The 27,134-nt window shown below is 38.0% G+C and overlaps 1 protein-coding gene across 4 annotated transcripts; it reads right to left on the reverse strand.

Moving 5' to 3' along the window:
• Positions 1 to 843: 843 nt before the first annotated feature.
• On the reverse strand, positions 844 to 26,125 carry zgc:113337 (uncharacterized protein LOC503741 homolog). 4 transcript variants are annotated; one of them, XR_007185220.1, is made up of 10 exons: positions 25,896 to 26,124; positions 24,844 to 24,956; positions 24,039 to 24,114; positions 23,640 to 23,960; positions 21,405 to 21,734; positions 18,991 to 19,275; positions 12,613 to 12,714; positions 6,854 to 6,914; positions 6,152 to 6,298; positions 844 to 1,447 (listed from the first exon to the last, which is right to left on the reverse strand). XR_007185220.1 is itself a non-coding variant. In XM_048193066.1 (9 exons), exons 3-8 carry the CDS (start codon positions 24,106 to 24,108, stop codon positions 6,856 to 6,858), a joined length of 1,167 nt encoding a protein of 388 aa, XP_048049023.1. In that variant the 5' UTR covers positions 24,109 to 24,114; positions 24,844 to 24,956; positions 25,896 to 26,124; the 3' UTR covers positions 4,893 to 6,298; positions 6,854 to 6,855. The 4 variants fall into 4 exon arrangements, 3 of the variants coding, with proteins under 3 accessions (XP_048049023.1, XP_048049024.1, XP_048049025.1); XM_048193066.1 differs by lacking the exon at positions 844 to 1,447 and having other exon boundaries at positions 4,893 to 6,298; XM_048193067.1 differs by lacking the exons at positions 844 to 1,447; positions 6,854 to 6,914 and having other exon boundaries at positions 4,893 to 6,298.
• Between the last annotated feature and the right edge of the window lie 1,009 nt (positions 26,126 to 27,134).

Raw genomic sequence — 27,134 nt, forward strand, 5'->3', positions numbered from 1 at the left:
GTCGCGGGCGCGATCAGTTCTCCTCGCGCCTGAATAGTAAAATACACGTGCACACAGATGTCTAAATGTCCATCGTGTGGAGTATCTCGCGTGAATACAGTCGGTTATGGCTTAAGTGGACGTAAACAGGTGGGTAATAACTGGATATGCGTCAGTTACGTCCATGCATTCAGCAGCCCAATTAAATAGGCCTACCTGTCTGTCATTAATGTTAATCAAACAACAAAAGATTTTAAATAAATGTAGGCTAGGCTATATGTTAAATAAACCTACTGTATCTGAAAAAAGATTTTTAATGTACTATTGTTTTTGTAATTTGCTTCTTTGTTCTTTTATATAGCCTAACACAAATAACTCATACAATTTCTCATATTAGCCCATGCTCATATTGTCCACCTCTTGCCCACCTGTACATACCAGCTGATATACAATGTAGTCTTGATTTGGGTGGTCAATCTGCATTTAAAAGTTTGAAAGGGTTTTAAATCTTCTAAATCAAGTAAAATGACTCAAAATAAAGTAATTTAAGCATAACAAAGTCAACTTTAATCATATAAAATGTAATTTACCAACATCAAAATTGTGGCCAGTGAAAATGCTGAGTGGCTAGTAACTTTGGTAAACCACTAGCCACAGTGGCTGGTGAGCAAAAAAGTTAATGTCAAGCCCTGCACACATACCATGTCATTTAATTTGATAAATATCATAACAGATTCAATTAAATCAAAGGCCGGACTTCCTTTGATTATTGATGCAAATGCAATGCATTACATAAACAAGTCGATAATTTCCAGCTTGAAGTGCATAATAAATACAACATCCATATATCACAATAGGAAAATAAACTTTTTAATTCTATACTTTATTGAATAGACAGAATTTGTGGTGAATTTATTAATTCTAATTAAAAGTGTGGCCACACTTTCTCACATCCTCAGGATGGCAAATCATTTAACATACACATGACAGAATTAAAAACTCTTTCACCTTTTATCAGATGTTATCATTACACTGGCTTGCACATGTGCACATGCATTAATACAAAGTTCAAAGCAACATGATTTTCCAAAAAATTTAGCCAGCAAAAATGCAATATTTGTCAGACATTCAAAGACTGCAGATAATGCATTTCCAGTGATATAGTGAATGCTTTGAGAAGCTGTCATGACCTCTCAGTGTTATCTGAGTGCATCTTCAGTATGGTTTAGGATTCCCACCACTGCTCTGAGCTCAGAGACCAAAGAATTTAAATTGTATAGTTCTAGTTAATCTCTAAATCTCTAGTTCATTCTACCAAATCATTTAACAACAACAACAAAAAAGAATGAGATAGAAAATATTTAATGATTTCATAATAGTATCCAAAGACTAGAGTGAAAAACAACAGTGTAGTGCTCAATCTACCTCACTGGACTTGCATCCTTTCATCGGCAGTCCAAATGTCCATCTTAAAAATGAAGGGACAGAGCAAAATCAAGATTATACGAAACTAAACTAAGAAACTATATATTTGATCATGATACAAGAATCAGAAAACCAAGTATATATAAAATCTATCATATCTCTCTCTCTATATATATATACAGCTATGGAAAAAATTAAGAGACCACTCCAAGTTCAGAAATCAATGTTAAGTGGTCTCTTAATTTTTTTCATAGCTATATATATATATATATATGATAGAACATCTTGGTTACATATGTAAACCTCGTTCCCTGAAGGAGGGAACAGAGACGTCACTTCAGTGACCGACAAATTGGTAATCTTGCCAGAGAGACCAATCTACACTATATTGCCAAAAGTTTTGGGACGCCTGCCTTTACGTGCACATGAACTTTAATGACATCCCATTCTTAATCCATAGGGTTTAATATGGAGTTGGCCCACCCTTTGCAGCTATAGCAGCTTCAACTCTTTCTGGGAAGGCTTTCCACAAGGTTTAGGAGTGTTTTTATGGGAATTTTTGACCATTCTTCTAGAAGCACATTTGTGAGGTCAGGCAGTGATGTTGGTGAGAAGGCCTGGCTCGCAGTCTCTGCTCTAATTCATCCCAAAGGTGTTCTATCGGGTTGAGGTCAGGACTTTGTGCAGGCCAGTCAAGTTCCTCCACACCAAACTCACTCATCCATGTCTTTATGGACCTTGCTTTGTGCAATGAGGAAATTTCACGAATTGACTTATTGCACAGGTAGCATGCTTTTTTTAAATTCACTGAGCTCCTGAGAGTGACCCATTCTTTCACAAACGTTTGTAGAAGCAGTCTGCATGCCTAAGTGCTTGATTTTATACACCTGTGGCCATGGAAGTGATTGGAACACCTCAATTCAATGATTTGGAGGGGTGTCCCAATACTTTTGGCAAAATAGTGTACTTTGAGTGTAAACTAAACAAGCCAATGCACTTTGGCATGCAATATTTGTATCTGACTGCCACGTCTTGCCGGGTGGGTATAAATAGGCAGCAGGTGCAGCACATATTAGGTTTTCGCTGAGGATCCGAGCCAGTGACCCGGCACCCCAGCAGTGGTACAGCAACTGTGGCACCAGGATGTGACATCTCCGTTCCTTCTTTCAGGGAAAGAGGGTTACATATGTAACCAAGACTTTCTCTTTCAGTCGGTCACGTTCAATGTCACGTCAGTGACCGACGAATTGGGAATCCCTACAACAGGTGCTGCCCCTTCCAGCGCCCTGCGTAAGCCTGCTGAACCATCCTAGGAGATGGGACAGGGCTTATGCAGAGAGAGTCGATCACTGCTGTCCCATCAATGAGACTTGGATAACACAGGGAAAACATACCCTTTCCATAGGATAAGGAACACTGCGGAGGCCATATCCTACGATAGGGAGGTTCTAAGTGGAGTATAGACATATGAACTAACCCCGTAGGGATGTACTGCATATTGAAGTCGCTGAAGTGGCTTTCACCCAATTTGGGAGGAGGCTACACGTGGCAGAGACAGCAGAGTGGACTCTGTCAAGGAAAAGACACAGGCTTACAATGGAAAATACACATATGGGATCCCCTCAGGGTCACAACATATGGACTACAAAGCTAGGGCTGGGTCTGCCTCCTTCAGGGTCAGTGCTTGCAAGTTCACCACTTGGTCCTGAAGGGAGTGGTAAGAACCTTGGGCATGTAGACAGGCCGGGCTCTCAGGGTTACACTGGAGTCAGTCGGCCCAAACTCTAGGCATGATTCGTCAACCAAAAATTCCTGCAGGTCCCCTACCCTCTTGATGGAAGCCAAAGTAACCAGCAGCAATGTCTTCGTAGACAGAATCTTTAGATCTACTGACTGCAAAGGCTTGAATGGGACTCTCTGAAGCGCTCTAAGCACCAGAGCTAAGTCCCAATTCCCAAGAGGGTATGGAGGTAGGCCGACGAGGATGCAACCTTCTGCCCCCCAAGGAACCTGTCGACCAGGTCGTGCTTCCCTCCCAACTTGTCTTCTATGAGGTCGTGATATGCAGAAATTTCAACAACATATACTTTAAGGCTGGAGGGATGCCTGAATCACATAGCTGAGTCTGATGGTCTGAAGGAGCCAGCGAGATGGGCTGGAAAGCGCTAGCCAGGCTTGGACCAAGTTGGACCAAAGGAACCACAGACATACCCGTGTTGGTGCAGCAAGGTGTAATGCAGGGACCCGGCCCGGGGGGCTACGTGGCAGCCCGCAGCGGGGTGTGAGTGTGAAATGCAACACTTACCTGGTTCCACCCTTGGGCAGAGGGTGTGAAAGAAGACTCTCGAAATGCCCAGTGCTGCCCATTGGCAACAGAAGAGGAGGATGAGAGTGGTAAGGTTTTTCACCACCCACTGCTTTCCATGCCTTCTTGGGACCCAGAAGACACGTTCATTGGGAAGCTCTACTGGTGCAAGAGGGGTGAGGGGCCCTTTGGAGGTTGATCACCCATGCAACTACCTGAAGTAGTCCTCGTCTGATTCCCTCCAGAATGAGAATTAGATCGAGGCAGAGGCAGGGGATTGGAGTCTAGATATTAGATATTGGAGTCTAACTCTGAGATGGTCATCTTCCCGCAGTGGGTACATGACTCATCCACAAAAGCCACCTCAGCATGCTTTATGCCCAGACACATGAGGCAGCGATCGTGACCAAACTGAAGAAAAGAGGCTTCTTCCCTGAAGAACTGGGATCTTTTAGAAAACACTCTTTATAGATCAGAAGAGCAGACAAACAAACCGCTCAACTCCAAAGTGAAAAGCTGATATGCAATGCACCTGCTGCCTATTTATACCTACACGGTAAGGCGTGACAGTCAGATGCAAATATTGCATGCCAATGTGCATTGGCTCATTTAGTTTACACTCAAAGTAGATTGGTCTCTCTGGCGAGATTCCCAGTTTGTTGGTCACCAACATGACCGACTGAAAGGGAACTACTGCTGTACAGTGCAACATTTAAAGGTGCTAAAGAGGATCTTTTCGTCGACTGAGAAACCAAAGACCGTTAGTGAGTTTTTTAAATAAGTGCATGCGTAAGAACAACCCCCCTCCTTCACAGCTCATTTCGAGGGAACGCCTCCCAAAACTCGTGCACGGGTATTGGAACACGAGTGTTTACCACCGGCATTCGCTGTGTCATGTTAGTGGATTCATTATGTCGGACTCACCGCAGGTAACTCATAATCTGCAGTTGTTACTCCTGTCTCAGGACAAAAACATTGCATGCGGCGCCTGTAGAGTGTGGAAAGTTACTGGAGCGCGCAGCCGTGCAGGTCTCGCACAAGGAATGTCATGGCAGTGATTGACAAGCCAGAGGGCCAATCGTTTACGCGATGATCGCGTAAACGATTGGCTGATGTTTTTAAGGCCCTACCTCGTGCACAGATGATGTATATTAATATTATTCCTTTCAGTGCACCTAATAAATAGTCTTTTATCAGTTAGTAAATACAGTTTCAAGTAATATTGCAAAAATGTATAAAACAAAACATCCTCTTTAGCACCTTTAAGTTGCATGTGCTACGAAAAAAAAAAAAATGGTCTGTGCGATGAATAAATTTATCACAGTAGCTTCTGTATGACACAGTTTAGCATGTGAGACAGAGCAGCGTGTTTGAAGTGAGAATTTGTTTTGTGTTTGTGTGAGGTTAATCTAGGGCTACACGACTGACTGAAATTAAAATCAAAATCACAATTATTATTTAATTTAAACATACAGACCTGAGAATCATGGATGAGAATCAGACCTGAGAGAATGTAATTCATGATACCGTTTAACTGAATGGCTGCTCACTGCAGAACTAATGAGTGGAGCTTGACGTTCAGCCACTCCCTAACCCTAACCTTAAGGCTGGTTCACACTGTGCAATTTATAACAGTCCTTTAGTATTGTTACTTGTCAGACTATACGAACATGATCCTCATGTCACACTGTGGGATTTCAGCTGTCATTTATGTCAGACTGTACGACAGTCAAGACGCGTTAAAAACGGACGTGCGCATGAAAACTTGTCAGAGTTTTACTTCATCAACTCATACACGTTCGGTGACTGTGAGCTACATTACATGTAGGACTAAAATGGTGGCTAAAAAAGACATCTCTATCATTAATTTTAAACACGGCTTGTCTTGAAAAACGAAGACAATCTGACGTTCCTCGTAGATGTCACAATGCAGGGTTGTGCACCAAATCTTCTGACACTGCCAGAATTTGATTGCAGCGGTCATTAACCGGCTGTCGGTGAACATGTCAAACTAGCGATCAAAGACTACAGATTTTAGTCTAGGATTATAGGAATCTTTTAGGATTTGCAAAATTTGTCTCGGACGACCAAATCGTGGCCAAAATCACACAGTGTGAACCAGCCTTTACCCTACCCCGAAATCTAATTAGGTTGAGCCCCACCCATTAGGTCCACAGAGGTGGAACTGGACCAGATCAAAAGAGAGGGGACAGTTGTTATTTGGCACTGCAGTGACCACTTTTATGATTAATAAAAATAAACAAGAAAGTTATACTTATACTTTATTTGAGTGGATAACTATTTTTTTTCAGAGAATTCAAGAGTTTTTTTTTTTATTTCACAGATGCATTACACCATGGCAAATATTAACTTAATTAATTTACCTCCTGTGCCAAGATAAAATGCCATCTACTGCAATATTTATATTAGTGATAGATTTACATATTGTTCAGAATGTAGAATCTTTCCTCAAGTAGAGATGTGTCACAGGTTTTCTTTGGCTGGAAAAGCAGGTAACGTGGTGACAGGAGATTTTCGTCTTCACAGGTGTCTCAGCATATCCCTCAACCACGATCGAAATGATTCACTCTGTGGAAACATGACCGAGCACAGAAGTAACATAAGTTGTTAAAATATACTTATGTTAAACCCAATATTCTCACAGTTGTAACCCGACTGTTTTTAATTCCAGTCTGATCAGAAAGTAGAATGAATGGCAGAATATGGGTAAAATTAGTAAATTAGAGGTTTGTTGATCAGAACTTAAGGACTCCACCAATGCATGAGCCATGAGAAACTTTCTCACAATAATGAAATAATAATTAAGAAATAACACTGCCAGCTTTGTTTGAACAGGAACCCCCTATGATATTAAAATAATCCAGAATGAAGTCTTTGTTAGATACTTTAGGAGGAACATAAAAGGGTAAAGTAAAATAAAAAATTTAAATATACCTGGGATTTACACTGACATTTTGTATAATAAATATTAGTATTTAAACCATTGGTACGGTAATTACACAAACACAACAAATCAGTAGATCAGGTCTAAAGGATTTGTGTTAAGGGCCATCAGAGTAAAGCAGAAATGAGTCACAGGAAAAGGCATTGCACTTCTTGTTCTACATTCCAGAAGACACCTACATTCAACTGTCTGTTTGTCTGTCTTCTCGGCCTCTTCTCTGTAATTGATGCTCTTCAGGCTCTGTTCATGTAGAACATTACAAATATACACACAAAATTCATAAGCCATAGCTATATTGGACAATGGTTTCACATTAATTAAATGTTATCTATTTCTTCAAGTGTCAAAGTCTTTATATATATAGTCATGAAACTCTAGAGTGTGCAGGCTGATAGGTCCTTTACATGCATTCTGCAAGCAATCACATGATTGGCCTCTGCTGCTCAACATTTAAATTGTCTGATTTGTTGTTTGCTGTAAGCTAGTCCTGCAGCTCTCCACCTCCCCCAGCTCCACCTGCCTAGAACTGCTACAGTATTTATATGTTTTGTTCTTTTGCAGCAACATATCTTACATGCTCACAGCAGTGTGTCTGTGTATCTATTAGCAGTAGGAAGTCCATGTTTAATCTGCAGCAGCAGCAGCAATACTCTGCAATAATCAACTGCAGCAGCCTAGCAGAACTAGTCCGCCAAGACCAAACACTGCCATATTGCCATTATGGGGCTATTATTATAGGGTTTTTAGGTCAGGCTAACATTATGTGGAATAAAACATTTATTAATATCTTATAATTAAAAAAAAAAAAAAAAAAAAAAAAAAAACATTAAAAAAACCTTTACAATTAAAAAAAAATAATAATAATGAAGCAGCATTGTTTTAACCCTTTGATGCATAACATGGGTCAAAAATGACCCGGCTGAGTTTTTATCTTCTATATCTTTGCAAGAAATTAATTTCATCATTCAGTATTCCAGATATTCCTCAATTAACTTGTTTTTGATCATAACAAATCCTCATTTTAATTTTTTCTTTCTTACTTTTTTAATAAAAATCATTTTTGTATCACTACCCTTCTAATGCGCAACATGGGTCAAAAATGACCCGTATTAATTTCCTATGTAATTTTACCAACTTGACCAAAATGTATGTACTTCTTGATGGTAATAATATCACAACATTTATTTCCATCAAGAGGTGGAAGTTTGCCATGTTATGAAACTGTTCTAAGTTTTTTGGGCATTACAACAGAATAGCCTCTTTCATTTTAACCCTTTGATGCACAAGCTATGAAAACCCCTTCTAATGCATAACATGGGTCAAAAATGACCCGTATTCATTTCCTATATAATTTCAATAACGGTTGAGTGTTTCTTTGCTGAATCTTTAAAAGAAATGTATTTTATTATTCATTTATTCCAGGTATTCCTTAAATATCTTGTTTTTGATTGACAAAAATCATTATGTTCATTTTTTCTTTCTTACTTTATAAACAAACGCAGTTTTTGTTTGTCTACATCAATTTTACACACATGGGTCAAAAATGACCCGTATTCATTTCCTATGGTATTTCAGTCATGACTGAGTGTTTCTTCACTGAATCTTTGAAAGAAATGTGTTTTGTCATTTATTTATTCCAGGTATTCCTTAAATATCTTGTTTTTGATTTTCTACAAATAATTATGTTTATTTTTTCTTTCTTACTTTATAAACAAACACAGTTTCTACATCAATTTTACACACATGGGTCAAAAATGACCCATATAGAAATCTTTAATATTTGCAAATTTTTGCAAGTAGGAACATATTTACTGCAGACAACTGTTCATCTGCCACACATTTCACATCTTAACAAGGCTACTTTTGTATATTTGATGGATGTAAGTCTTATTATATTTAATATATTAGGCTATATATTTCATAATTTTTTTTTTTTTTTCACCCTTTATGTCTGTCAGCGTTCCTGAAAAGTAACAGTTTTGGACATATACAACATGGGTCTAAAGTGACCTGAATGAGTTATTACTTTCTATATCGCATATTACAATAAATTAATTTTATCATTCATTATTCCATCTATTACTCAATAAACAAATCCTTATTTTAATTTTTCCTTTCTTTTTGAATGATTTTTTTTTGTGTGTGTGTGTCATTACCATTCTAAAGGCCAAAGTATACTTCACTTTTGTATGCGTATGTTGTGAGGATCAGCATACAGATTTTTGTAACTTTTTATAATTTCCGCCGGATTTCTGTAACTGTGTATGTGCAACCTGCACATACACATTTAAATTGCGTTTGTGCGCAAAGTAAACTTTCAGCTTTTTTTACAGTGATGTCATCATCCACCTTAGTTCTGTTGAGGACCACTAACACTCTAGATAAAGAAAATCAAAAGCACTGTTGATCGATTCACTTATTATATATTTTCACTGTTGGACAGAAACCTTGTTCAAAACTGTTACATTTCAGGAACACTGATAGATGTAAAAAGTGACCAGTAGCATTGGTTTATGACAAAAAATACAAATTCTGAAATATAATATATAGCCTATTATATGAAATATAATATGACTTTCATCCATCAAATATACAAAAGCAGCCATGTTGAGAGGTGAAATGTGTGGTGGATGAATAGTTGTCTGCAGTAAATATGTTCCTACTTGTGAAAATTTGCAAAGGTTTCTATATGGGTCATTTTTGACCCATGTGTGTAAAATTGATGTAGAAATACAAAAGCTGTGTTTGTTTATAAAAAATAAAACAAAAATAAAAACAATGATTTGTTAAAATCAAAAACAAGATATTTAAGAAATACCTGGAATAAATAAATGATAAAATACATTTCTTTCAAAGATTCAGCAAATAAACACTCAGTCATGACTGAAATACCATAGGAAATGAATACGGGTCATTTTTGACCCATGTGTGTAAAATTGATGTAGACAAACAAAAACTGTGTTTGTTTATAAAGTAAGAAAGAAAAAATGAACATAATGATTTTTGTCAATCAAAAACAAGATAGTTAAGGAATACCTGGAATAAATAAATGATAAAATAAATTTCTTTCAAAGATTCAGCAAATAAACACTCAGTCTTGACTGAAATACCATAGAAAATGAATACGGGTCATTTTTGACCCATGTGTGTAAAATTGATGTAGACAAACAAAAACTGTGTTTGTTTATAAAGTAAGAAAGAAAAAATGAACATAATGATTTTTGTCAATCAAAAACAAGATATTTAAGGAATACCTGGAATAAATGAATGATAAAATACATTTCTTTTAAAGATTCAGCAAAGAAACACTCAACCGTTATTGAAATTATATAGGAAATGAATACGGGTCATTTTTGACCCATGTTATGCATTAGAAGGGGTTTTCATAGCTTGTGCATCAAAGGGTTAAAATGAAAGAGGCTATTCTGTTGTAATGCCCAAAAAACTTAGAACAGTTTCATAACATGGCAAACTTCCACCTCTTGATGGAAATAAATGTTGTGATATTATTACCATCAAGAAGTACATACATTTTGGTCAAGATCTTGAGTTGAGCACTCTATAAAGTCTAGTACATACCAAAAACTTTAAATAAATTTAAGGTCTGGACTCAGAGGTGCCAATTTATGTGTGAAAATGATTATTCATGCTCCCTCCCAACCATTCTTTTACAATTTGAGCCTGATAAATATTGGCTTTGTCATCCTGGAATATGGCCATGATACATCCAAATAAACCATGATATGCCTTCCCACAGGTTGTTTAAAGCTGCAGTCCATAAGTTTTGCCTCTTTGTCGCCATCTCTGTTTGAAACCTACAATTGCAGTTATTTGTGGAATTATCATCTTTAGGTGGGTTGTGGATCGGTACGACTCCTCAGTGCGGATTAATCTAATGTTTGCTGTCAGTCACCACATCGATGTGGATACTGTACTTTGGAATCTCATCTTGGAAGACCAAAATAAGAATTTTCACCAGAAAATGTCATCTGAACAAGTAACATGTCTGCCTCTTTTGTTCTGACCAACTGAGAAAAAAAAAAACATTACAATAAATCGTGCTGCCAATGGTGATTAAATCTAACAATCGCTTAGCTCGGATCATGCCAAACCATGCAAATTATTATTACTGTTATACTTTTTTCTTAAATTGTGAATGTTAACAACATCAGCATTGCGTGACTATGTGTATTTAGTGTGTATTATTGTTACCTATAGATTTAAATGTCTGTAGCCATTCCGCAGTCCGAAGTCTTTTGCTTTTGACTACTGGTGAAATTTTTAGTTGTCACTGATGATTGTCATTTGGACCTTTCTGGATTACAATTACAAAATTATAAGTTTAATTATTCCAGCTGCTGTGATAAATGATCCGTCATCAGCAGTATACTCACAAGCCAAATAGCCTACTTGTTGGTACTCCTTCTTTCTGTTTACAGATGTGATGTAATGATGCAAAGATAAACAGTGGGATGTATGAATTTTGAGCAGAAACCCACCAGTATCGATTTTATTATAAAACTTTATTACAAGCCTACCGTTGTGAATTGGGCTAAGGCAAGGATATAGTTTTGAACGCTGGCTTGATTATGAATAATTTTTAACCAAAAAAAAGTTACAGACTGCAGCTTTAAGAAATTAAAAGTTACACACTCCATCAGTTAGGGTTAAAAGAACTTTTGCCAAACATATAACATGCTAGAAACCACACACCATTAATGATCTAGTCATAAACTCTTATGTATTTGCCTATTTAAATCCAAACAACAGTTGGACCTATATTTAAATGACAATTTTAGGAGCAGTTCCCACAAAACACAAGTGCAGAGCAGTGGAATGAAAAAAACAAAAACAAAAAAACACAAGGTCTAGAGATCTGTTGAACATCTTATAACTTGACACACCATTCTAAAAGCATGCTGCTCATACCTGAGATACTGCAAAAAATGCATGGACTAGCTTGAACAATCTAGTAAGCATTAGGTAAATAAACATCATGACCGCACAGAAACAAGCTGCTATGTATCAGTAATGTTCACTTCTCTGAGCAAAAGTCCACAAAGTGAAGCTGCTCACATACTATTTTCATGAAGCTATTCTCAAGGTTGATAATTATTATACTTTCAAACCTGGACATCCGCTTGGAGAACAAGCAGCAAAATTAAAAGAATAGTTCACTTTCAAATGAAAATTAGCCAAAGCTTTACTCACTAAGAGTATATGACTTTCTTCTTTCTGATGAACACAATCAGAGATATATTAATAAATATCCTGACGTATCTGCTTTAAATTGGCAGTGAGCAGGATCAAAGAGTATGAGCTGAAGAAAGTGCCTCTATCCACATCCATCCATCATAAATGTACTTCACACAGATTCGGGGGGTTAATAAAGACCTTCTGAAGTGAATCAATGCATTTGTGTAAAAAAAATCCATATTTAACAAGTTATGAAGTAAAATATCTAGCTTCCGCCAGACCGCCTTCTGTATTCAACTTACGAAGAAAGTGTAAAACTCTTGCAGTTCAAAACGCTTGCGTTACATCCTACACCTTTTTTATACATATTTATCAATATATCTCTGATTGTGTTCATCAGAAAGAAGAAAGTCACGTACACCTATGGCTTGAGGGTCATTTTCATTTGAAAGTGAACTAATCCTTTAAAGACAATATTTGCTTTTGATTGTGACAAACTAATTTCAATGACACAGGCAGGGGAACTTAGAGCAGGAGAAAAACTGCCGTCAATTTGTCATAGATAACTGGACAGACAGGATATTGACCTTTGCATGGTGGGATCTTAAACTTAAACAGGCTGGCCTGATGATGACACAAATGTATCTCTTTAAATGTATTGCATTGTATGATTTTGACATAATATTTTGCAGAGCTGTTCTGGATTGTTCTCATTATTTTAGATTGCTATAAGAATACTCACCATCCTTACGCAGGACACACTTCCACAAACAGAAACAGAGGCACAGGACCAGAAGGAACGCAACTGTAGTCACAGAGATCAGGATAGTAAGTGCCGTGCCAACTGGTGAGAGAAGCAGAGAAAGCCACAGACTGGTTGCTGCTTTTTGCTACTTTAATTACTATTTGACTTGAGGAAAGGCTTCAGATTCAGAATATTTTATGACTGGATGTTTCTTCAACTTCAGGCACTTTTATGTCACAGGGGTTTATTTTTATAAATGAACAAAAGTGTTATATGAAGGTCTTGGATTCATAAATCAAAATTTCACTCTCTCTGACAATTATAATTGAACAGGTTGCTTTTTCTTCAATTCGACTACAATTTACGGTTATCATTTGACATTCTGGTGTCAGAATAATAATATTCACATCAAGTCAAAAAGCTACTGTGAAATTTTTTAAGTGGTTTCAGTGGATGGTCTTTTAAATAAGTTCCCTTTAGAGTGGAACTCGATGTTGCATTATGGCGTTGATGCTATAGGAATGCTTCCATGTGAGCCGGTGTCTGAAGCACGTGTCTAAACACAGCAATCTGATTGGCTGAATGTACTGACAGTGTGCCGTAGCGTAGCACATCACAGAGTCCATAAATCGATACCAGATAAGCTCATTGACAGCTTTTGTTGTGCTCATGTCTGTGAAGATCATACAGAATATACAAAGCGTGTGATGCCGTGACCCCGCTTTGTTCGTTTGGAAGCAGAGCACACTCAGCCAGTTCTCAAGGGGGCTGGCTGTTCAGTGAGTGTTTCAAAAAGGAAACTGTGCTCCCGTCTGGCTCTCTTCTCAAGGGATGAAAGTCAGACATCTGTGTCCCATGATTTGGGTCCCATATTTGTTGAGGAGGCGCAACAGATTTTGATCATCTGGATTGCAGTTTGAGTGAGCTGTGTCTGAAATGTGTATAGACTTATAGGTGATGCACTATCAGGAGTTTCAGTTTAAGCTCCGTTACTGTCGACTTTTCATCTTGATGGAAAAATCTCATGTTTGCAGAGGCAACGCATAGATTGGGACTTGCATCAGCAAACAAAATAAGGCCAGAGCAAACGCTGAGTTAAGTATATGCAGTCTGTTATCCACACCATGTTTCTTTTCTTGTTGAGTTATGGCTGCATTTATCTCTGAGGAATAATTTTAACCTTGGAGGTTCAGAGGAATATTTCAACTGGACCACGGAACTTGCCTTCTGTGTCACCAAGGAGGCCTGTTTTTTTATTTGTTTTTTGTTTTTTTTAGCACTATGCACTATCAGGAGTTTTGGTTTAACCCTTCCATGTATATGTTACGGACATCCCAGAGTGAGTTTTTTTTTTTTTAAGTTGACCATTATTTTAGAATGTTTCCCCTTATTGTTTCCATGGCGACGCGTCATGCTTGTCACGTGACACACCGCAGCCACAATAACACTGTATGACAGATGTATTTTTATTTATTTTTTTCCTCTTTTATTCAAAATATTCACAAACTTGGTTACCATATCATCAACTATCTGATATTCTGATTCTCAAATATGTGTAAGTGAGTGTGTTTTGTAAAACCTTTATAAATGATCTTTATCTTGATCTATAATGCGAGATGGGCGCCACCATCTTAGTTTGTGCCGCAGTTCAGAGTGCTGTCAGTCAGATTTACAGCACCTGAATTCATCATTTTCTCCCAAAATACATGTAAGTAAATGGCCGGTGAGCTGGGAGAAGAGTAGAGTAAACTTTATAATTACTTACACTATGTGAATCTGATATGAATAAAACACGTCAGCAAATTATATTTGAATGGATTGTTATTGCTGCTTCCATAGACATCAGTGTGTATTTTACAAACACTTTGACCGGATAAGGCTTAAGCTAGTCCTAGACTAAAATGCATGTTTGAGCTGTTTTAACTGAAAGAAACTTGGACTGACATATCTTTAAATATGTCAGTGCCATTGTTTTGTCTCAAGATGCACACCAGTGATGTTTTTTTCCCCCCTAGAGTATGTCCTAATTGAAGTAAGGTCTAATCCTGGCTTAGTCTAAGCCCTATCTGTGAAACCGTGTATTTAAATGTCTGAAACCTAAAACAAACATTATGTGATTAAAAACACTGCATAGTTGTGATAAATGACAAGTGCTGAGTGTGTCCAAAAAAAATAAGGCTGGAGCAAACGATGAGATAAGTATCATCCACACCATTTTTCTTGTCTGGTTGATTTATGGCTATATTTATCTCTGAGGACGTGTTTTAACCTTGGAGGTTTAGAGGAATATTTCAACTGGGCCACAGAACTTGTCACCAAGCAGATGGACTGTTCTTTTTTCCCACTCAATACTGATATGTTTGCCATGGAGAGGCTTCTGTGGTGTAAAAAATAAAAACCCTCAAAGGGTTATTTGGAAGAGCCTTAATGCCAGTGGCTCAGGGCATTGAGGGCTCGCACCCTCAAGGGGGAAATCTAACTAGTTACGCAGGCCATTGTGTTCAGTTAATTCCCTACCGGTGAGCTGTTTTAGGGCACTTAACGGACAATTTCCTTCTGTTGAGAACACTGGAATGGGTATCTCTACTTATCCCTCCACCACTAGTGATTTGGTGACTTTGTCACTTCTACCCAATGTCTTTCAGTGGGTCCTGAGAATTATAAGAAAAAGGATTCAGTTCCAGCATTTAATAAAAAATATAATTTTAATAATATAATTTGAATATAATATTCTCCTTCCACTAGGAAGTTATATGCCCTGAAATGGCAACTGTATGTATCTTGGTGTGAGCAACATGATATGGATCCAGTTAACTACCCTGTCCGTCCATTACTGGAGTTCATTCAAGAGCGTCTCACAACAGCGATGGCTTTGACTACCTTCAAGGTGTATGTGGCCCTCATTTCTGCTAGCCACACACCTCTAGAGGGTTCATCTCTGGGGATGCACCCCTTACTGTCTCAGTTCTTACAAGGTGCCAGATGGTTGCGAACTATCTGCCAGTCACTAGTTCCCTCCTGGGACCTAACATTGGTCCTGGGAGCCTTAACAGAGGCCCCATTTGAGCCCTTGGAATCTGTCCCAGACAAAATGCTTAATCTCAAAGTAGCCTTATTGCTAGCTTTGATATCACTCAAGAAAGTAGAAGACATTCAGGCCCTTTCAGTAGCCTCCTCCTACTTAGACTACTGCTCCCCAGACTGGACTATATTTCAAAGTTCTTGCTGGTCAGCCAGTTATCTTGCAGGATTTCTTCTCTCCGCCTCATGAGACACAAGAGCAAGGAAAGCCTGCAACTTTATGTCTGCTTTGAGGATCTATGTCCACTCTTCAGGCCAGTGACATACATACCATGCCCTGGTTATGCCTGTGCTTGTTCTTAAGACAAAATTAATGTGTCAACATGCATTTCTGGCATCTATTTATGAACTCTGTGACGCACTACTAAAGCTTTATTCTCCACTGTAAATTCTGAAACCACTGACACACTTCCTGCACACCTGTACTGCACCGCTCAATGTGATAAATGTATGTCTTTTTTCAATGATAAAATAACCGCCATCCACCAACAGTTGGCCTCTTTGGCTACTGCTCACTGTAGTTCACCAAACAGTGACTCAATTGATTTTCCTCTTACTCTTCTTTCTTCTTTTGACTTGCAATCTGAACAAGACCATTTTCATCTCATTCACAAATCTAATTCTTCCACATGTTTACTTGATCCTATACCAACTCATTTGGTAAAGGCCTGTTTTCCTTCTCTTTCTTCTCTTATAGCTTTTATTATTCACACTTCTCTTAGCTCTGGCATTGTTCCATTATCTTTTAAAATAGCTGCTATTACCCCCATTCTTAAGAAACCTGGCACAGACCCTAACAATTTGGATAATTTCCGTCCCATCTCAAATCTTCCTTTTATTTCCAAAGTTCTTGAAAAAGCAGTGGCAGCACAGGTCACCTTAGTAATAATAAGTTATATGAGTGTTTTCAGTCAGGGTTTCACCCTAAGCATAGTACGGAGACTGCATTATTGTGAGTGACTAATGATCTGTTAATGGCTGCTGATGGCGGATCCTTATCCATTCTTGTTTTGCTTGATTTGAGTGCAGCTTTTGACACCATTTCACACAATATTCTCTTGCAGCGTTTGTCCGCCATTGGTATCCTCATGCCTGGTTCACTTCATACCTTTCAAACCATATACAATTTGTACAACTAAAAAAATTACAATCTCAACCTTCTTCTGTTAGCTGTGGTGTCCCCCAAGGTTCTGTCCTAGGTCCCCTATTGTTCCTAATTTACCCTCTCCTACTTGATAATATTTTCTCCAAATATGGTATTAAATTCCACTGTTACGCTGATGATACACAGCTTTATGTATCCACAAACCCTGATTCCACTTTTCCACCTGCCTGTCTTACCAACTGCCTTCACGAAATTAAAGTTTGGTTTTCTGCCAACTTTCTCAAACTAAATGGCAGTAAGACTGTACTCCTTATTGGCACTAAATGTATTCTCTCTAGGTCTGGCAGTTTTTCTTTATCTATTGATGGTTGTTCCGTTTTCTTTCGCTTGTCTTTTGCTTTGTGTGGGTTTACCACACAAATCTCTTCATAAACTTAAACTAATTCAGAATTCTGCTTCTCGTATCATAACCCGGACTCCATATATATAACATATTACCCCATCACTTTAGCAGCTGGATTGGCTTCCTATCAAATTCCGGATTTAATTTAAAATTCTTCTCCTCATTTTCAAATCTCTTCATAACCTCTCTCCACCTTACCTTTCAGATCTTTTACAGCCTTAAGGCCTGTTCACACCGGGATGAATATTGTGCGATTTTCGCCGACGTTTAACACCTAGTGACTAAACAACGGGCGCCAATGTGAGTGTGCACACCGATGCAAAAAATGCAAGGCGTTAAAGCGTCATTTAAAAAAAACAAAACGCCTCGGGTTTGTTTTTTTGGTTTGATGTGCCGCGTTAAAAACTGGCCGTCCAATGAGATTGGTGCTTTTGTTCACGTGCCTGGAGCTGCTGAAGTTACAGTAAAACACGACTTGGTGGCGCTCAAGCACAAAACAGTCTTGCTGAGTACACACGATGATGAAGAGAAATTAAGTAGATGAGGAAGACCCCTACAAACTATCCCTGCGTCTCAAACAGCTCCCTAGCTCCCTAGGTCGTGTATCAGTATACCATTTAAATGAATGTGGCCGACTCCCTGATCAGTGCCCTGGCTAGTGAACTAGGGAGCTGATTGAGACGCACGCTATGGGTGCTCTGCCAGTTCTTGGCCATACCAATAGATATGTATTATTTCTGTATTTTTGCTGTTTTTTTTCTTTTACATTCAAGAAATATAGTTGAGAATGTCTATTTCATAAATGTTTATTTGCACTACTGTTTCTGACTACCATCTCTCATATATGCCATTTAATATCTGCATTTTTATCTTCTTTAACTTTACTAATATCATATGTTTATTTGCACTACTGTTTCTGACTACCATCTCTCATATATATGCCATTTAATATCTGCATTTTTATCTTCTTTAACTTTATTAATATCATAAATATGTTTATTTGCACTACCGTTAAGCACAAGCGCCACATACTGTCAGGGAGTGAATTTGCACGTTCACTCTGCGCATCGCCAGTGAAAATCGCTTGGGTGTGAACACAAAAAAGGTCTCGAAAAACGCTGGCGATAAACGCGTGCGATATTCGTCCTGGTGTGTACAGGCCTTTACATTCCTTTTCGAACTCTCCGCTCTCCTTCATACACCTTCTGCTCATCTAACCACCATGCGCCATAGGGCCTTTAGCTTTTCTCCTCGCCTTTGGAATTCTCTCCCAGCCAACATCCGTGATTCAGACTCGTTATCTCAATTTAAATTTAAACTTAAGACTCATTTATTCAGAATAGCTTATCCTTCATGATTACTGTGTGCACTCAAGTCTTAGTCTTAGCACTTTTGTTTTTTGTTATTCTTATAGCTGTCATGTTTTGTAATTGCTGCCTTTTACTTATATTTATTGGCATTTACTGTTATTTATTATTTTAATACTGTTCTCGTTGCTATTTCTTCTTGTTGTATAGTGACCTTGAGTGATTTGAAAGGTGCCTAAAATGAAATGTATTATTATTATTTTTACAACACTAACGCCATGAAGCAGTGTCTTGTCCCTCTCTCAGGGAACTGGGTTACATACATAACCTGAAACATTTATAGTTCTGAAAGCAACAGTAGGTTTTCATAATACAATGAACCCATTTACCTCAAACAATCAAGAAAAAAAAAAAAAGAATTATCTTATACAGTATAAACCATTATAAGCAAAGTGCATAATAAAATAGTTCAAACTCACTTTTAGTGTTCATGGAAACAGCAATGGCAGTCTCCAGTCCTTTATGATGAACGAGACATTTGACAGAGACATCCTTCAGGAGTCCAGCCTGGATGGTCAATGTACTGATGACCAGAGTCGTCCCGTCACTCTGCTGGATAGTGGTGGTCACAGGTGAACCAATGGTCCGGTCATTCCCCTCGACATTCCATACTATTTCAGCCTGTGGCCGGGCGACGGCAGTACAGTTAGCCTCAATCACTCCGGGAGATGCGGTCTTGTAACTTACTTGAGGTTTGGGCAGGACTGTAAATACATATGATACAGGATATAGGTTTTGTGTCTTACTCCCAGAGAGTTTAGTCTAGGGGTGTGAAACATTTTAAACATTGTATTTAGTCAAAATTCATAGCTACATGTGAATGACCATCAGTGGAGATAGATGACATGGACCTGCAGATTGAGCAGTTACAGCATCCAGGGTCATAATAACCACCAATGACATTAGAAATAGCCAAACTGTCCCCACAACATTTGATATCCCAGATGCTACTCCGTTTGTTGTTAGGATGACAAATGATTTAAAATTTAAATTTTAAGCTGGTTTGCCTCAGCAATCTAACTGTACTCATCAATATAAAAATGTTTGAGATGGCCAATCAAATCAAAGAAGGCGGGATTTACCGTTCACAGGTACAGAACATGAATTCCAGATGCTTCAGTTTTTAACAATGAAAGAGTGCAAGGTAAGATTTAAGTAGATTTAAGATTTTTTTTTTTTTCCAAATATGAATGGAGTGTAACAGACAGTTTAGAGAATTAAAAACAACCAGAATACAAAACATATTCTTAAAGCTCCTCCTAGTGGTCATCATATAAAACATAAAGGAAAATAACTTGACAGCTTTAACTAAATACACTACTAAATATTTGATTTTTAGACTCTGAACTGAGTGAAAAACAAATCCAGCTCAGTGTATGCAGCTCACTGTTTTGAATGATATATGTAAATTATAACTAAATGTGTCGAGATAAACATTTTGCCGTTCATCGTTTTCGACAATATACGTATAGGCATATGAATAAGAGTATTTTGTGCACGGCATCTACCAGTAGGGGCCAATGGAGCCATGCTAAAAAGCCAAGACTTGACCCCTTGATCCCAACACATAATCATGCATTGACTCTACTCAATGATAACCATTTGTGTTGGCTTGAGCAATAGTTGGCTTTGTACATAAACAGATCTGCATGCCATCTCTGAGTGTTTACAGCCCACATAGTTTCGCCAGCATTTCAAAGCTACAGAGATGCCCATTCAAACCACATCACTGGCCCAAAAAGAGGTATATGCGTGTCACTCCAACAGAGGATAAGCAATTCACATTCTTACAAAACCATGACCCCAGAACAATTCAAGATCGGTATGAATAAGAGATGAGTGAATGTAATTAAATGAAAAGTTGATCTACTGTCATCATTTACTCAGCCTCCTAATTCTGAACCAGTATGACTTTCTTTCTTCTATGGAACACAAAGGATAGTTTGAAGTCTTGTAGTTTTGGACCAACTGATCGAACAAAACCATTAATCAAAATATCTGTTCCACCAAAGAAATAAAGTCATACAGGTCTGGAACAACACAAGGGTAAGTAAATAATGTCAGAATTTTCCTTTGAGGGTAAACAATGTATATAAGTAATAATTGGTGGTTCCATATTCTAGTTTGAACAAATGCAATAGTACAGAGCAAAAGCAATAAGTGAACATAAATCTGAGAGAGACAGGGCAGGAGAACAAGAGCAGCACATAGAGAAAAGCACTGTGTTAGTGGAACAGTGACACAGTCATTCACTTTGGCCACAGTCTGAATAAATCATAGATCTCACAGTCTCACCCTTCTACAATCAGTTTCTTTCATATCTCTCTCTCTCTGACTGTTGTCCTCATTTTCTTCAGTTCTGTGTGTTTAGCCTTGTCCTGCCCTCTACCACTCTGTGCTACAGCGCTACCAGCTGCATACACTGAGCTGGATTTGTGTTTCATTCCGTTCAGAGTCCAAAAATCAAATATTTAGTAGTGTATTTAGTTAAAGCTGTCAAGTTATTTTCCTTTATGTTTTATATGATGACCTCTAGGAGGAGCTCTAAGAATAGGTTTTGTATTCTGGTTGTTTTTACTTCTCAAAACTGACTGTTACATTCCATTCACATTTGGATCTGTGAACAATAAACCCTGCCTTGCTTGATATGATTGGCCATCTCAGTCGTTTTGACACTGACGAGCGCTGTTAGCTCACTGAGACAGACCAGCCTAAAAATTAAACTTTTAAAACTCATTGTCATCCTAACAACACTCAGAGGAGTCAAATATTGGCATTACCCAACTAATGAATATTTCACTGTAACAGTGGACTAAAACCCTGAGGAACTTACCAAAAATAGTAAGGCAACTTGTGGCACTCTTAATGCCATCTGGGTACGTGTGGAACTCACAGGTGTAGCAGGCCTCATCTTCAGCTCGGACCGGCCATAAAGTGAGCTCTGTGTCAGACAGCGAAGGGTTCAAGCTCGCACGGTCTACAAAATCTTCTTCAATTACAGGGTCACTTTGCTTTGCAAAAAATGCAATGTCACGGGATTCTGCTTTATTCACAATCTTCTTCCACAACACCTGCTTGACTTTCTCTGGCAGGGCATACCGACAGGCAAGAGAGGCTTGTTTACCACCCACTGCAGTCTTATTGCCCTCTGAGATCACTGTTGCTGTAAAGCAATCAAAATAAGTTACTAACAATGGCATGATAAAATAAACACTGCATTTTAAACTATATAAATGCATTCTGTTGTACACATGCTATATATACTACTACCGTGTCCCTAGACAAAATATTAAGAATTAAACAATTAAGGTATTTAGGCTTTGGAAGTCAGAGATCTCAGTGAGACCCAGTAGAGATGAATATTCAGGTCAATAGATATAGCTATTAAGAAAAGAATCCAGAATGCAACCCCACATGATCAATGAAATATTAGAGTGAGGGAAGGACAGTAATCACCACATCCTCCCTAGAAATGATTGGCAGAATAGCCAATCCTGATAATTCCTTCCTGATAATGTTTAGGGTTCATCTTTTGCCTAAAATGCTATGAATAGCAGCTCTGCTAGTTCTTTTCCTTTTGCTTCCCTGTTTTGTGCAAACTTGTTTAAGCTCCAGTTTGAAACCAGCCTTTGCAACAAATTCATGTGATACCGACAACTGTGAAGACTTCCAATGACACCAACTTTGGATCAACATACAAATTTTCCAACTATACTATCAAACTATCAAATATTATCCTTTTGTTGCATTATTATCCTCTATTTTATAATATATTCAGTATTGTATTTATTACTACTATGTTGCCTAACATTCTGCTTAACTCAATACATGATGTTATCTAACCCACATAATATGTATTGTATATTGTAGCTGTATATTAATGCCAAATGGACATTACATTGATACACTCATCTCTGACTGATAACAAAATACTTCCTAATTTGTTAACAATGAAACAAGCATTTTCTGTAAAGCGGCTTTGAAACAATATGTATTGTGAAAAGCACTATGCATATAAACTTGAATTTAATTGAATCACTATACAGTAGTGATATGTTTTGTTCCTGAATGAATCAGCATTTTTTAACTAATTTGTTTTTAGTGAATGATTCAATGACACATTCATTGATTAAGTCCTGAGTGAATTAGCATTTTTCAATGAATCAGTTGTGTGAATGATTCAATAATTTACTTACTACCACTTGTCACCACCTACTGGTGTATCTGCAAAATGAGTCAATGAAAAATCCCCACCATTAAAGGTGGAGTAAGTTAAAAGTGTTTTTCAAAAACACTTTGGAAGTTAGTCAGGCCGACACCAACAAAAAAGTTTAACCAATCAGCATTAGGGGTGTATGAATGTCGGGGAGACAGAATGAGCAAGAGGGAGATTTGAAGAAAAACTGCAGAAAGAGAGATGAGGCACAATACAAAAGAGCTCAAAAGAATATCAATGGGATAAGGTTTATGATTGACCCACGTTAATATTAAAGCTTTCCAGTGCTGGAGAGAGCTAAGTGGGACGCAGAGGCTGCTTTGATTCCGCTTCACATGTGAGAAACACTGGGTTTGAGTGTCATTGATCGTCTGGCGCTGCTGTGCTGTTAACGACTAACAACGAACTCTTGTTTGTATTTAATCTTGTTTACTATACGTTCATTTTTTTGTGCTTCCTTGTCGTTCGTTCATTATCTGTTCTTTATTTTTCATTAAAACATTATTTTGTTGCTTGTCATATTGCATGTGTAACAGTGGCCAGATAGTGAGAGTTTGGTAAACCACTGCACACTGATGGCCGCTAGTGAATGCAGTGGTTAGCATCATTGTTAGTGCACATGTCTCACATGCCAGCAGCGATCGGGCTGGGGTTCGAGGCGGACTCGGAGCAGGGTGGTTAGGGTTGGAGGGTGAGTTTTGGAGGCGGTGCAATGAAGAGAGGGGTGGGTTTGTTTGGGCTGATTTCAAATATCAACATTGTCCAACCGCGTTTTTGAAAAATGGCTTACCCCACCTTTAATTAATAATTAATGTGTTGTTGCACTTTCCCAAATATCTCCCCAAGACTCACTTGTAACAGTAAGGCAGGTCTGTCCTTCCCTTGAGCCTCTGGGATAAACATCAAAGATGCAAGTGTAACAACCTTCATCCCTGTAGCTGACACGTTTGATAGTGATAGCGCTGGCATCTCGTGGAGAGGCCGCTAGCTCCACATGCTGTTGACCGCTCACGCTGTCTTGTTGACCAGGCTGGTAAGTGATTAACGTCTGGTTCTGCACATCCAGCCAGCGGATCTGATGAACTGATTCTCCTTTAGCCTTGACAAGCGTACAGCTCAGAGTAAAGGGCTGTTCAACCATGGCTTCCAGACGTGCTGGAGCTGAGACCCTGCCTGAGACACAACGATACTAAGACTTATCCAAATAAACCACTTACACACAGAACAATGAGATTACTGCAAATCACACACCTTGTAGTCTGGACACCATTACCAAAGACACACAGATCTGTAGACATCTTGGCAAGGAGACCACAAACATTTTAGCCTAGTGGAAAGGAAATACTGTATTTTAGTAACTATAGGGGCTTTCGCACCGAATAGTTCTAGGAACTCGGTTCTAGAAACTAGCCACTAGGATAGTTCCCCAAGAATTAATTTCTCCATGTTGCTGGTTGCATTCGCACCGGGAATAGGAACTATTCAGCAGCGTCTTTAAGAGCGGCATATACAAACGCTAAAAACCGGTGGATGGAAGACGCCGTGATCGGAGCTAAGTTTATTGTGTGTTTTGTGATAATGGAAATGGAATGTAAACGCATAATTTGCGTGACTAAAAAAAGGAAAAAGTGGGGTTAAGAGACAAAATCTTCTATGACAACTTTCAGTATCGAGGGTAAGAAAAGAACACAACCCTGTAGACAACAGGTACATGCCGTTATCATTGTTTTCCATGTTTATGAAGTTAATATGTTTACACAGCTTTTTAAAAATGCATTTGACCAATCAACATACACTCACATCACTGATAGTTCCTATAGTGCTGGTTTAGACCCTACTCTGAAGTAGGAGCTAATTTAGTTCCCGCAAAAGGAGTTCCTAGAACTAAAATCATTCCTAGTTCCTGCGGTGCGAACACGGCAAAATCGGGGTATTTCAGCCAATAGTTCTAGGAACTATGAAAAGGTTCCTCCGGTGCGAAAAGCCCCTTATAGCACTGAATTATAAGCTATAATTGTAAAATTAAAGATGTTCACAATCTTCAAGTAGTTTGTACCCTTTGTATTGAGAGGGCATTTAACAGTCCAGGTCAGTCTTGTGGGATTACAGTGAAGGTGATGATTTCTGTCAATTAGAGTCGCTTCCAACATCTTACTGAAGGGCTGCCATCTGTGTTCACATTACAGACAAAAAAAGAAAATGTATGAAAGTATAAATTTGTGAAAATACTTAGCTTGAAATGAGTTTTGCAGACAAATATAAATTGTATGGTCACACTTTATATAAGGTGCCTTTAACGTACTTGCATAAAAAAAAAAAAATGGTTAGGTACAATGTATTTATGCTCTTCTGTAATGCAAAACACTTTTGCTGCTATTGATGTGGTACGGATATGGTTAGGGTTTGCTGGTATGGGTAGGTTTAAGGGTGGGTTAAGCAGTAAGGGAAGGGTCATCAGTGTAATTATAGATGTAAAAATAAGATTTATAGATTTAAAAAAATAATACAATGTATGTATGTACACAATAAGCGCATTGTATCAAATGATTAATTTAAAATGTTAGTATGACATTGTAGTTAAATATAAAAGAAGGGCCAGTTTACTTTGCTTACATATTTCTTTACCAAACTAAAATTTTAATTAATATTTTGGAGTGGATTATCTGGATTGGATAGAGAAGGAAAACAGCTTACAAGTGTCCATTATCAAGCTCAAATATAAGAGTATAAGTTTGCATGTTATTTATAGTTTTCATGACTTTATTTTTCCAAAATAAAATAAGAATGTATATTTGTGTCAAGACCAGAGTCTTTTGTCTTGAAGTCAATAATGAATAATTGAATATTTCAGAAAAACATCATTAATGTGTGTTTGAGCAGTTTCATCCATAACTACACTACAACAACAATCATGATATTAATTTTGACCATTTTTATATAAATATCATCTACACATTGAAAAAAAATGTAAGGATAGTAAATATTAGACCTTTATTAGGACTTATTAATGCTCAAATAAAATGGTAAAATTATGAAATCATCTGAAAATGACAACAAAATGAGGCTAAAGTTTGCAATGAAAGTAACCTAAGATGGAGTCTTACATACCTCTATGTGGTGTAGATGCCCTCTGCTCTCAGCTGTACATGCACAACACACTCTTCAACACACTGAATCAACTGGACTGCAAACGGTCCTTTCTCCACCCATCACTAACACACTGCATATGCCAACGTCAAGCATGTGATGGTTCTGTCATAACACTCATTGAGCTGCCTACTTAGACAGCATTGTCAGGCATCATAGGCATCTCAGCTCACACACATACTCAAATGGCACCAATGTCCAAATATGAAACTAAAAATTCAAATGAAACAGCCTCATGATGCATAAACTATATTTTATCTTTATCTTGTGCTGTATTTTAGTATACACCACCGTATTTATGTATTCGCAAACCTTTTTATGATGCTTACATTTCAGAGCCTTAAAGATTCAAAAATTGAATTTACGTCGGCATAGTTGAATAACAAGAGTTCAGTACATGGAAATGACATACAGTGAGTCTCAAACTCCATTGTTTCCTCCTTCTTATATAAATCTCATTTGTTTAAACGACCTCCAAAGAACAGGCGAATCTCAACATAACACTGACTGTTACGTAACAGTCGGGTGTACGTCCCCAATATTTGCATATGCCAGCCCATGTTCCCAACATTATGAAAGGCATTACACAAGGGCAGGATGTCTGGATGTACACAGCTGAATCATCAGACTAGGTAAGCAAGAAAGGACAATAGCGAAAAATGGCAGATGGAGCGATAATAACTGACATGATCCATGATATCATGATATTTTTAGTGATATTTGTAAACTGTCTTTCTAAATGTTTCGTTAGCATGTTGCTAATGTACTGTTAAATGTGGTTAAAGTTACCATTGTTTCTTATTGTATTCACGGAGACAAGACTGTCGTTATTTTCATTATTAAACACTTGCAGTCTGTATAATTCATAAACACAACTTCATTCTTTATAAATCTCTCCAACAGTGTAGCATTAGCCGTTAGCCACGGATCATAGCCTCAAATTCATTCAGAATCAAATGTAAACAGCCAAATAAATACTATACTCACATAATCCGATGCATGCATGCAGTATGCATGACGAACACTTTGTAAAGATCCATTTTGAGGGTTTTATATTAGCTGTGTTAACTTTGTTTATGCACTGTTTAAGGCAGTCGCGAGCTCCGTGGGCGGAGAGCACGAGCAATTAAAGGGCCAGCAGCCCTGAATCGGCGCATTTCTAATTATGCCCCCAAAATAGGCAGTTAAAAAAAATGAATT

The sequence above is a fragment of the Megalobrama amblycephala genome, linkage group LG6 (assembly GCF_018812025.1).
Source record: "Megalobrama amblycephala isolate DHTTF-2021 linkage group LG6, ASM1881202v1, whole genome shotgun sequence".
NCBI lineage: Eukaryota > Metazoa > Chordata > Actinopteri > Cypriniformes > Xenocyprididae > Megalobrama > Megalobrama amblycephala.